This window comes from Henckelia pumila, chromosome 2 (assembly GCF_033568475.1).
Source record: "Henckelia pumila isolate YLH828 chromosome 2, ASM3356847v2, whole genome shotgun sequence".
Lineage (NCBI taxonomy): Eukaryota > Viridiplantae > Streptophyta > Magnoliopsida > Lamiales > Gesneriaceae > Henckelia > Henckelia pumila.
In genome coordinates, this window is record NC_133121.1 from 177988058 (window position 1) to 178001663 (window position 13606).

Consider the following 13606-nt stretch of genomic DNA (forward strand, 5'->3'; position numbering starts at 1 on the left):
GTTTGTGTGAACTGATTTATTTTACTAGTGATCTTTTTTGCCATGAGGTACCGCGCAAGTATTTATTACTTGTGCATAAATAACTGAGTAATTTCATTTTTGTTTATTTTATTTATTCCGCTGCATAAGTGTTTTTTTTAAGTGTTGTCAGCACTGAAAATAACACTATCTCTGAAATTATATATATCTGGTATTTCTGTAATTGAGATGTCAAATTCTTTCAAGTGGTATCAGAGCCCAACACTTGACGATACTAAGTAAGATTCTGGTTTTTTTATTTGACAGAGGTTGTTATGGAAATACCATATTCCGGGACTGCTCAAAGACCACCAACCTTGGATGGATCCAATTATGCTATATGGAAAGTCAAGATGCGAGTATATATCAAATCCATTGACGAAAAAGTCTGGCAACGTGTGTTACAAGACTGGAGTCCACCCAGAAGAACTGATGGAGAAGGAGATTTTCTCCTCAAACCAGAAACAGATTGGAATGCTGAAGAAACAGCCATTTCAAACATGAATAACAAAGCCCTTAATGCAATATTTACTTCTCTTGATTTTAACATGTTTGCACTGGTGGCTAACTGTGTTTGTGCTAAATGGGCTTGGGAAAAACTTCAAATGCACTGTGAAGGATCTGAAAGTGTGCGCCGAACCAAAAGAAGAATTCTCACTACTTAGTTTGAAAATTTGAGAATGGAGGAAAGTGAGACAATTGATGAATATGAACGCCGCTTGAGGAAGATTTAAAATGAGGCAATCGATCTAGGAGATGCTATATCAAATGAATGCCTTGTAAGCAAAGTGCTGCGATCACTGCCTGAAAGATTTAGAATGAATATATGTGCCATTGATGAGTCTAAGGATACATCAATTTGAAAGAGTGGGTGCCCAGTGAGCCAACTTGTGGCTAAGGGCTTTGATGACTCTTTGTATAAACAATCTTTTGTTTAATATAATTTACACTTTTATTAATGGCAATGACTTTATCTTTCTTCATATTGTTATATTGTGATATACTATTGTTGTTTTGATAAAGACCTTGAATATACTATAGTGTATGTAAGATGTGGTAGAACATGGAGATGTCTATCATGAAACACATCTTATAGTCACTGTATATTCTAAACTGTTCCTAGTCGATTGAGCCGTCCGATAATAAGGATAAGGATCGCTCGAGTTTGAGACTAGCATTTGCGATGCAGAGTACCACGTTTCATTGGTAAGGAACATAGAGATGTTCGAAGCATGCAAATGGATATTCATACGATGAATGATCGAACTACCCTATCCGGACTTTCCAAGTGGTTATCACTTATCGAGTGGATATAGTCCGCGGTTTTGGTTGTACACCATTAGTCCTTACTACTTGAAACATCATTGAGACTCTATATGCTAGTACTGTGCTTTGACTCGTTTACCGATTCTATTGGGGTCATCAGGTGTCGGGATTGGGTACAGTTACAACACATATAGGAGTCGATGCTTTGTTGTCAAGGATTCACCACATACTTGCGAGTATGGATATCCTATGCGATCTGAGGAGATATTAGTGTGACGAATCTCTGGCCAGAGTACATGATGTGATTTAAGAAATGGTTTCTTAGTAGCACATGAGATGTCACTATTTGATCTTCAAGATGCATTGCATAGTTATCGAATCTCGAGCGACTCTCGATATACCAATGGTTGTTGATTCGATCGGGATATATGGATGAAGGGACCGTACTGTACGCTAACCAAAATCTATTGGTTCTTGTAGGCACTATCAGTGATACCTAGGGAATCATGGGGCGATGTTGCTAGGCGCTCTACCATGATTCGATGGGCAAGTCGGAAATTGTTGTTCCGAGTCACAAGGAGTTGTGAGCCCACGGCTAGCTGTATCCCTGAACCATTGAGGGTCACACAGTGTAATGGATTTTTAATCCCCGTTTAGATAGTTAAATTTAAAGAGTTAAATTTAATGAACAAAGAAGTTGGACTTCTTATTTAAGAGTAGAGGAGTAAGATTTCCTAAAATGACATAGGGATGGGCATTTTTGGAAATCACTGAATTTGGATTCAGAAAAATTTATCTTGACTTTAAAAGGTGCAGAAATGGTTTCTGTGCACATTGGTGAAATCGGTTTATCAATCGGAGTCACGATGAATTTTATATTAATTTCTGAACATGCGGGCTTTGCTTGTCGGGCTTGAACTTATGACTAATGGGCCCTAAGCTGTTAGTGGCCTACATTATAAATAAGTTATTGCAGTACAGAAATTACACACAACAGGTCACAAAATAATTTTCGAAAACCCTAGTGATTTTTATTTGGTGTGGCCGCCCCCCCCCCCTTCTCCCTCTGCTCGAGAAAAATTCCAGCCTGTGATTTTGAATTACAGTTTGGTTTAACGGATCAAATTCGTTAATCTCTTCGTAGAAACTTCTGATAGATTTTCTAGTGCAATCTATCAGAGGGATTAAATATCTATTCGTGGACCTGATTGAAGAACAGTTCGTCCATCAGTTCCAGGGATATACAACAAGAGCAGAGAAATCTGTTGGTGTCCAAAATCTCGATTCGAGATTAAAGGTATAAATTTTATAATCGTTATTTAATTTTTACACACACAATTTAATCGTAAGGTTGATACCCATTATGGAATCGTTCCATATAAAATTTTTAAACTTTCGCTGCACCGGGTATCAATCCTAATTGATCTGACCGCCGTTCTCCAACAGTGGTATCAGAGCCAGGTTGCTCAGATCAAGCGATTAAATTAATCGATTGTACAAAAATTTTTTAAGCCTCGATTTTTGAAACAAAATAAATATTTAAAAATAAAAAATATATATTTTTTTTCGGGCAAAAACCCGGGCAGCGATTGGATCGCTGCCCCGGGCAGGGGCAGCGATCGTCGCTGCCCCGGGCAGCGCACGGCGCTGCCCTGTGCGGCGCTGGGCGCTGCACAGGGCGGCCCATGGGCAGCGATCGTCGCTGCCCGGCCCGATCCCTACGGGGCGCGGGCAGCCCGGGAATGTCCCGGGCGGCCCGCGGGAAAAAAATTATTTTTAATTTTTTAAATTAAATTTTAATATGTTAAAATTCTATTTTTGGTCCGATCGAAAATTTTTTTGATTGGTCCACGAGGCGTCGGATCGAATTGTTCGAGTCCGAAAATTTTAAAATTGATTTTTGGATAAATTTGAATTTTTGGAAAATTTTAATATTTTATCCTTTAATTGAATTTTGAAATTAATTATTTTGGTACAATTGATGATAAGATATGATCTTATGGATATATTGAGTAAAATATGATTTTATGTATAAAATTGGATTTTATAGATAAAATATGATTTTATTTGATAAAAAGATAAAATATGATTTTGTATGTAAAATAAGATTTTATGTATGAAATATGATTTTATCCTTTTAAATTTAAATTGCCATTGCATGTTATCCAATAAATTAATTTTGAATTAAATGTTATTGGATAAGGATGATCGATTGCCATGACCAATTTTGTAGGTGTATGTTAGGAATTTACATTTGTTTTATTGTTGTTGGTTTTATTAATGGGCCCGGTTTATGACCCAATATGAATGTCATATGTAATAAAAGTGGGCTTGGTTTATGGCTCGTTCCCACCCCTTAAAAATGTATCCCTACTTGTCATTGTTATTTATTGTAAATACATTAGATTTAGTGGGAGATCAAGATTTGAAGATGGAGGTGGGCCCAGCAGACAATAAAGACAGAAGAAATGTAAATTGGAAGCAAATGTAATAGGATTGCATTGCATACTGCATATTACCTAGGATTGGACTAAGACTCGTGATTGGCAACCACGGGTCGATTAGAAATGGAATCGATCATCCTATATAATATGTGATATTATAGTTGTATGCATGTTTTAAACATAATTGTGTGAATCCGGCAAGCATACAAAATTTGAAAAATGATGAGACAAATTTTCAAAATTAAAATCCCTCATTTTAAATATGATTTAAAATTGATATCAAGATAAATAAAGGAAATTTAAATTTGTTTAAATGTTCCTACCTTCCATCAACGATCAATATATGAGATGCTACCCGCGGATACGGTCCGGCTCATATTATTGGGGGGGCCCGTTCGTCGGAAAGCTGTACATTGGATCGACACATGTTGTAAGTTGGGTGGAACTCCCATGGGATCGGCTCATATTATTGGGGGATCCACATGGCGACCGTCCATCACAACTTGATATTGATGGGTCATCTTGACATGTCACAATAAACGGCGTCATATTATTGGGCCCTTATTGGACATGAGGTAAAAACATGGAGGTTGCTTTGGAAGCAATTGGGCTCTACCTTTTGAAATTATGGTTGGCTGATATTATTCGGGACCATAGATTGTCAATTGGACTCCATGTTCTCACTAAGGAAAACAGTTTCCCGTTTTCACTAGAGGGTAGTGAAATCGTTAAAATAGTGGGAGTGAGATTCATAAAATAAATATCGCCTATTTTATGTCTTAGTAAATTTCTTAAACAATCACTGATATTTGTCTGTTTCTTTTCAGTATTTTATACGATGAATTCGCGTAATCCACTTTTCTCGATCCTCGAACAAAATAAGTTGATTGGCGCAAACTATACGAAATGGTTCCGTAAGTTGAAGATTGTCTTGACTTCGGAGAAGATGCTCTACGTGTTAGAAAAATCTCCTCCGAAGGAAGCACCAGCTGACGTAAGTCCGGAAGAGTTAGCCAAACTTGATACATGGTGGGACCATGATATCAAGACCAAATGCTATATGCAAGCCTCGATGTCTGATGAACTCCAGAGGCGATTTGAGGACACCGTGAATGCTGCTGACATTCACGTTCAACTCAAGGAACTTTTTGGGGCTCAATCAAGGGCTGAAAGGTTCGCTACTGTAAAGGAGCTAATGACGTGTCGCATGCGTGAAGGGACTTCGGTCCGTGATCATGGGGTACGAGTGATTTGGCTCATACAGAAGTTGGCAACCCTTGATTTGGTGTTGGAGCATGAACTCAACGTGGATTTACTACTTCTGTCTCTTCCTTCTTCGTTTGACGGATTTGTGGTGAATTTCAATATGAACAAGATAGAGGCCACCCTTGAAGAGATGGTCAATATGCTTGTGACATATGAATCCACATTAAAGGAGGATAAACCGGCTTTCTTGGTGGGCTCCTCTTCTTCTGCTAAGAAGGGGCCAAGTACAAAGGGCAAGAAACGTTCTGCCCCACCCAAGAAAATCGAACCCGAGAAGAAGTACAAGACAAAGGCTTCAAACATGGAAAAATCCAAGGATGTTTGTCATTACTGCAAGAAGCCCGGTCATTGGAAGCGTAACTGCAAGGAATATCTAGAGCAGTTGCGAACTGCGAAGGGTATGTTCTATATTGAAATAAACGTTTCACTTAATACTACTTCTTGGGTATTGGATACCAGATGTGGATCTCACATTTGCAATGATTTGCAGGTGATGACAAGAAGTCGCAGGCTTAGAATGGGTGAGACCCAGCTGAGGCTCGGAAATGGTTCCAGAGTTGAAGCTAAAGCCGTGGGAGATGTTTGTTTAATTTTGCAGAACGGTTTTAAGTTACTTTTAAGAGATGTTTTATTTGTTCCGGATTTGATTAAAAACATTATTTCTATTTCTATGCTAGATAGAGATGGTTATTCTTGCAATTTTGTGAATGGGATTTGCAATATTTACAAGAATGAATGTTTGATTGGAAATGGACAACTTGAAAACGATCTATACAACTTAAAACTAAAAGATGTTTCAATAAATTATGTTGATAAACCGGCAACAACAAACAAAAGGAAAATCTATAGCCAAAACCCGGCAAACCTTTGGCACGCTAGGCTAGGTCATATTTCCTCAAGGAGGATGAACAAGCTAGTGGGAGAGGGCATGTTTGATATGTCTGATATTAACTCTCTACCTACTTGTGAATCCTGCCTAAAAGGAAAAATGACTAAATCTCCTTTTAAGGGGAAACCTGAGCGTAGTCAAAATCTGTTGGATTTGATCCATACAGATGTTTGTGGTCCATTTAGAGTTGGTACTCAATATGGCCATACCTACTTCATTACCTTTACTGACGATTATTCGAGGTATGGGTATTTATATTTAATGAAATATAAGTCTGAAGCGTTTGAAAAGTTCAAAGAATTCAAGGCTGAAGTAGAAAACAAGCTAGGTAAAAGTATTAAAGCACTTCGATCGGATCGAGGTGGAGAATACTTAAGTACCGAGTTTTTGGACTATCTAAAAGAGAATGAGATTCTCTCTCAGTGGACTCCTCCTATGACACCACAGCTGAATGGTGTATCGGAGCGTCGTAATCGAACTTTGTTGGACATGGTTCGATCCATGATGAGCTTCACTGAGCTTCCACCTTCGTTTTGGGGCTATGCGCTTGAAACGGCGGTATTGTTGTTGAACAACGTCCACACTAAAGCAGTGGACAAAACACCATACGAGTTATGGAATGGCAAAGCTCCTAAGTATTCGTACTTGAGGATTTGAGGATGTCCTGCTTACGTGAAGCGGACAGTGGGAGATAAGTTGGATAGTCGATCCAGCTTATGTTATTTTGTAGGGTATCCGAAGAATTCAATCGGATATTATTTCTATTATCCTGCTGAAACAAAGGTGTTTGTTTCAAGGAATGCCACCTTCTTGGAGAAGGAGTTCTTATTGGATAAGAAAGGCGAGATGATGGAACTCGAAGAAATTCGAGAAGAACCCGAAATACAAAATAACGATCCTACACCTCAGGAACCATTTATAGACACGCCTGTACATAGAATATCCGAGAGGACTTCTAGACCTCCTATTCGATATGGTCTTCTTCTTGAAGGGGATCAAGATGAACCCGATGTTGGATGTGATCCAAGAAACTTCAAGGAAGCAATTTCTGATGCGGATTCAAATTTATGGCTTGAAGCTATGCAGTCGGAAATAGATTCGATGCATACAAACCAAGTTTGGTCTTTAGTAGATCCTCCCGATGGAATTGTTTCAATAGGGTGTAAATGGATCTACAAGAGAAAGCTTGGGCCTGATGGTAAGGTATTGACCTACAAGGCGCGATTGGTGGCGAAAGGTTATACTCAAAGACAAGGAGTTGACTATGATGAAACCTTTTCACCAGTTGCAATGTTCAAGTCCATAAGAATCCTTATTGCCATAGCTGCTTGGTATGACTATGAGATATGGCAAATGGATGTGAAGACTGCTTTTCTTAATGGAGACATTAAGGAGGAAATATATATGAAGCAGCCTGAGGGGTTCACATACATGGGAAGCGAGCATAAGGTATGCAAGCTTCAGAGATCAATTTATGGTCTAAAACAAGCATCAAGAAGTTGGAACCAGAAATTTGATGAAACAATAAAGGATTTTGGTTTCATCAAGAACCCGGAGGAACCATGCGTGTACAAGAAAGTAGTTAAGGATGCTGTGACATTCTTAGTACTTTATGTTGATGACATCCTACTCATTGGGAATGATGTAGGGATGTTGCAGTCAACAAAGATATGGTTATCAGGTAGATTCTCGATGAAGGATTTGGGTGAGGCATCCTATATTCTAGGGATACAGATCTATAGAGATAGATCTAAGAGAATGATAGGACTCACTCAATCAACCTACATCGACACCATATTGAAATGGTTTTCAATGGATGGGTCCAAGAGAGGACATCTACCCATGTGTCATGGAGTTTCTCTATCCAAGTCTATGTATCCCAAGACGGATGAAGAGATAGAGAAAATGACACATGTACCATATGCGTCAGCCATAGGTAGTATCATGTATGGGATGATATCTACCAGACCGGATGTATCATTTGCTCTGAGTGTCACGAGCAGATATCAAGCTAATCCCGGTCAAATGCATTGGAAAGCCGTGAATGACATTCTTAAGTACTTACGAAGGACTAAGAATATGTTCATGGTATATGGAGGAAGAGAACTAAAATTGGAAGGCTATACCGACTCTAGCTTCCAAAGTGACGTGGATGACTCGAAGTCAACCTCTGGATTTGTGTTCATGCTCAATGGCGGTGCTGTCTCTTGGAAGAGTTCCAAGCAGGACACCACAGCGGATTCCACCACTGAGGCAGAATACATTGCAGCATCAGCTGCTGCTAAAGAGGCCGTTTGGATGAGGAATTTCGTCCAAGAGTTGGGCGTCATTCCTGAAGTTGTTGGTCCAGTCCCGGTGTACTGTGACAACACGGGTGCCGTTGCTCAGGCAAAGGAACCAAGGTCTCATTAAAGATCCAAACACGTACTGAGGAAATACCAAATCATCCGGGATATTGTGGAAAGAGGAGACATCACTGTCGAAAGAGTGGCCTCTGCAGACAATATCGCTGATCCACTTACTAAGCCCTTGCCAGGACCATTATTTGACAAACATCGCGAAGCAATGGGTCTACTTAGTATGACTAGTTGGCTATAGGGCAAGTGGGAGATTGAAAGAGTGGGTGCCCAGTGAGCCAACTTGTGGCTAAGGGCTTTGATGACTCTTTGTATAAACAATCTTTTGTTTAATATAATTTACACTTTTATTAATGGCAATGACTTTATCTTTCTTCATATTGTTATATTGTGATATACTATTGTTGTTTTGATAAAGACCTTGAATATACTATAGTGTATGTAAGATGTGGTAGAACATGGAGATGTCTATCATGAAACACATCTTATAGTCACTGTATATTCTAAACTGTTCCTAGTCGATTGAGCCGTCCGATAATAAGGATAAGGATCGCTCGAGTTTGAGACTAGCATTTGCGATGCAGAGTACCACGTTTCATTGGTAAGGAACATAGAGATGTTCGAAGCATGCAAATGGATATTCATACGATGAATGATCGAACTACCCTATCCGGACTTTCCAAGTGGTTATCACTTATCGAGTGGATATAGTCCGCGGTTTTGGTTGTACACCATTAGTCCTTACTACTTGAAACATCATTGAGACTCTATATGCTAGTATTGTGCTTTGATTCGTTTACCGACTCTATTGGGGTCATCAAGTGTCGGGATTGGGTACAGTTACAACACATATAGGAGTCGATGCTTTGTTGTCAAGGATTCACCACATACTTGCGAGTATGGATATCCTATGCGATCTGAGGAGATATTAGTGTGACGAATCTCTGGCCAGAGTACATGATGTGATTTAAGAAATGGTTTCTTAGTAGCACATGCGATGTCACTATTTGATCTTCAAGATGCATTGCATAGTTATCGAATCTCGAGCGACTCTCGATATACCAATGGTTGTTGATTCGATCGGGATATATGGATGAAGGGACCGTACTGTACGCTAACCAAAATCTATTGGTTCTTGTAGGCACTATCAGTGATACCTAGGGAATCATGGGGCGATGTTGCTAGGCGCTCTACCATGATTCGATGGGCAAGTCGGAAATTGTTGTTCCGAGTCACAAGGAGTTGTGAGCCCACGGCTAGCTGTATCCCTGAACCATTGAGGGTCACACAGTGTAATGGATTTTTAATCCCCGTTGAGATAGTTAAATTTAAAGAGTTAAATTTAATGAACAAAGAAGTTGGACTTCTTATTTAAGAGTAGAGGAGTAAGATTTCCTAAAATGACATAGGGATGGGCATTTTTGGAAATCACTGAATTTGGATTCAGAAAAATTTATCTTGACTTTAAAAGGTGCAGAAATGGTTTCTGTGCACATTGGTGAAATCGGTTTATCAATCGGAGTCACGATGAATTTTATATTAATTTCTGAACATGCGGGCTTTGCTTGTCGGGCTTGAACTTATGACTAATGGGCCCTAAGCTGTTAGTGGCCTACATTATAAATAAGTTATTGCAGTACAGAAATTACACACAACAGGTCACAAAATAATTTTCAAAAACCCTAGTGATTTTTATTTGGTGTGGCCGCGCCCCCCCCCCCCTTCTCCCTCTGCTCGAGAAAAATTCCAGCCTGTGATTTTGAATTACAGTCTGGTTTAACGGATCAAATTTGTTAATCTCTTCGTAGAAACTTCTGATAGATTTTCTAGTGCAATCTATCAGAGGGATTAAATATCTATTCGTGGACCTGATTGAAGAACAGTTCGTCCATCAGTTCCAGGGATATACAACAAGAGCAGAGAAATCTGTTGGTGTCCAAAATCTCGATTCGAGATTAAAGGTAAAAATTTTATAATCGTTATTTAATTTTTACACACACAATTTAATCGTAAGGTTGATACCCATTATGGAATCGTTCCATATAAAATTTTTAAACTTCCGCTGCACCGGGTATCAATCCTAATTGATCTGACCGCCGTTCTCCAACACAATTCTGAGTCTGGATGAACTAATGAGTTCATTGCGAACATATGAGTTAGATATGAATATGGGGAAGAAGGAAAAAGGTAAGTCTATTGCTCTACAAGTTTCTAACAACTCATACAATGATTTTGTTGATCTGACATAGGGAGTAAATGAGTCTGACTTGGGAGATGAATCAATTGCCCTACTTACCAAACAATTTGGTAACTACTTGAAGAGAATGAGAGACTCAAAGAAACCTGGACAGAAGTCTAAAGAGTCCATCACTCCTACTGGTGGAAGACCCTTGAGAATTGGTGGATCAAATCAGAATATAACCTCATCCAAGAATCCACTTCAAACACAAAAGGAAGGTAAAACTCTGACTATTTTGAAGAGGATTGATTCTGTAAAGTGTCATGAATGCACAGGTTTTGGTCACTATGCAAGTGAGTGTCCAACAAGACTTCGAAGAGGGATGAGTGCTTCCTTAAGTGATGATGAAGATGAAGAGGGTATAGAACAAGGAGAAGCAGAAGTGACCCACAATGCACTGGCTGTTCTGAAGCTGAATTAGAGCAGTGTTGTTACAGGTGTCTCAACACTTGGCCACAACACTGAACAAAAGCTGTTCTGCTTGAATATATCTGTACCTAAAAATTTGAATGATCAAGATGTTTGTGATAATGAGCTGTCACTTAAAGATTCCCAGAAGATGTATGAAGAGTTGTTTACTGATTGGGTAATGAGGAACAAATCAAACTCGGCTCTATCAAAAGAAAACAGTGAACTGAAGGCAGCAGTGGCTAGACTTGAAGTCATTCTGAGCAAAAAAGATATGGAGCTCTATAGACTAAAAGAGGAACTTGGAAGAGATACAGCTACATTTGCCAAGTTCAACTCAAGTAAAGCCAAGCTGGATTCAATGCTAATGATAGGACAAAATGATAGAACTGGACTAGGGTTTGAGAATAGCAAGTTCGAAGTTGGTGAGTCATCTAAAACTGTGTTTATTAAGGAAAATAGTCACCCTGCTAGTAGCTCAATCAGTCTTTCAAAAGAAAATTCACTCCCACCGAAAACACTACTGTTCAGAGGGTTAAGAAAAAGAAGCATCGGTACATCTGCCACCACTGTCACAAACCAAGTCACATCAAACCCTATTGTTTTAAGCTCATGTATGAATATATGTACAGGAATGAAAGGGGAATGCTGCATCCAGTGTTGCCAACACTGCACCAGAACACTGCCAAGAAGAAAAATACTGAGAAAAACATTTGGGTACCAAAAACTAAATCCAATTGCAATGTTGTTTATACTTCCATGAAAACTAATGTTGCAGGTAGTTGGTACTTTGTCAGTGGTTGCTCACGCCACATGACAGGATCGAAAGAATACCTTGTTGATTATGTTAAACAGGACAAAGGAAAGGTGACATATGGAGGAGGAGCCCAAGGAAAAATTGTTGGAAAAGGCACCTTGAATGTGGAAGGACTGCCCAGACTTCACAATGTCCTACATGTTGAAGGACTGACTGCTAATCTAATTAGCATCAGTCAACTTTGTGATGATGATCTTTATGTCAAATTCAATAAAACCCTTTGTGAAGTGTTTGATAAGAATAATTTGTGTGTTTTGACAGGTTCCAGATCATCTGACAATTGCTATCAACTTGGAGAGGATATTGCATGAAAGCATATCAAAATTGATGATTTGGATCTATGTCATCAAAAGTTAGGACATGCTAACTTTAAAGCACTGAAGAAACTAAGCAAGTTTGAGGCTGTACGTGGGTTGCCAAATCTCACTTCTGGAGTTCTATACGTGTGTTGACCATGTCAAAAAGGAAAGCAAACTCGAGTGTCACACCCAGTGTTGCAACACTTCGGGACAACACGATGTCTTGAACTCCTGCACATGGACTTAATGGGACCCATGGAGATTGAAAGCTGTGGTGGTAAAAGGTATTCTCTTGTATGTGTTGACGACTTTTCAAGGTACTCATGGGTAAGTTTCTTAAGAGAAAAGTCTGAGACTTTTGATACTTTCGAAAAGTTGATGAAAAGGATCACTAACTTGTATAATTTGAAGGTTGTCAAGATACGAACAGATCATGGCAAGGAATTTTAAAACTCCTTATTTGATCAGTTTTGTGAAAAGGAAGGGATTTCACATGAATACTCAGCACCAAAAACGCCTCAACAGAATGGAATTGCAGAGCGGAAAACCAGAACTCTGCAAGAAATGGCAAGGGTTATGTTAAGCTCGAAAAACATTGCAAAAAGATTTTGGGCTGAAGCTTTGAATATTGCGTGTCATATTTTCAATAGAGCCTATTTGAGAAAAGGTTCTACTATGACAGCCTATGAAATCCTCATGGGAAAGAGGCCTAATCTCAAGTATTTTCATATCTTTGGTTGTATATGTTATGTGTTAAATGACAGGATACATCTGGCCAAGTTCGATTCAAAGAGTGATAAGTGTCTATTTCTTGGTTATGAATTAAATAGTCGAGCTTATCGTGTGTTCAATTTGAGAACTAGGACAATTATTGAGTCTATTAACGTGGTATTTGATGACTTTGCAGATTTGAAAGGTAAAACAATGGAAGACAACGTGGATGATCTACTGGATAATGCCACTCCACACACAGATTCCAGTGTTGTCTCAAGTGTTGTCCCACCTACCACAACACTGAGCACAACACCTAACTCAACACTTACCCTGAACTCACCTGAACAAAATGTTGAACAGGTTACTAATGAACAAGAAAGTTCTGAAGAAGAATTACATGATGATGGATATGATGTTCCCAGTCGAATTCAGAAAAATCATCCGACATCTCAAATCATTGGAGATGCTCAAGGAAGCAGGCAAACCCGAAGAAAGGAGAAAGTTGATTACAGAAAAATGGTAGGATTGGTATGCATGAGCTCCGCATACTCTCAGGTAAGGCACTCTTGTTTTGTGTCGAGCATCGAACCAAAAAATATTGTTGAAGCTTTAAAAGATAATTTTTGGGTCGGTGCAATGCATGATGAACTTGAACAATTTGTGAGAAATGATGTTTGATGTTTGGTTCCTCCACCTGATCACAGTAATGTCATTGGAACAAAGTGGATTTTTAAGAATAAAACTGATGAATCTGGAAATATTGTGAGGAACAAAGCTAGGTTGGTAGCTCAGGGATACACATAGGTTGAGGGGGTGGACTTTGATGAAACCTTCGCTCCTGTAGCCCGCATTGAGTCTATCCGACTATTGCTAGCCATTGCATGTCACT

At 39.1% G+C, this 13606-nt stretch overlaps 1 protein-coding gene across 1 annotated transcript; it reads left to right on the forward strand.

Annotated features, from left to right (window-relative positions):
• Positions 1–293: 293 nt before the first annotated feature.
• LOC140879038 (uncharacterized) lies at positions 294–12015 on the forward strand. The gene is made up of 5 exons (XM_073282672.1): positions 294–647; positions 10490–10697; positions 10755–10838; positions 10917–11421; positions 11520–12015. Exons 1-5 carry the CDS (start codon positions 294–296, stop codon positions 12013–12015), a joined length of 1647 nt encoding a protein of 548 aa, XP_073138773.1.
• Positions 12016–13606: the final 1591 nt, after the last annotated feature.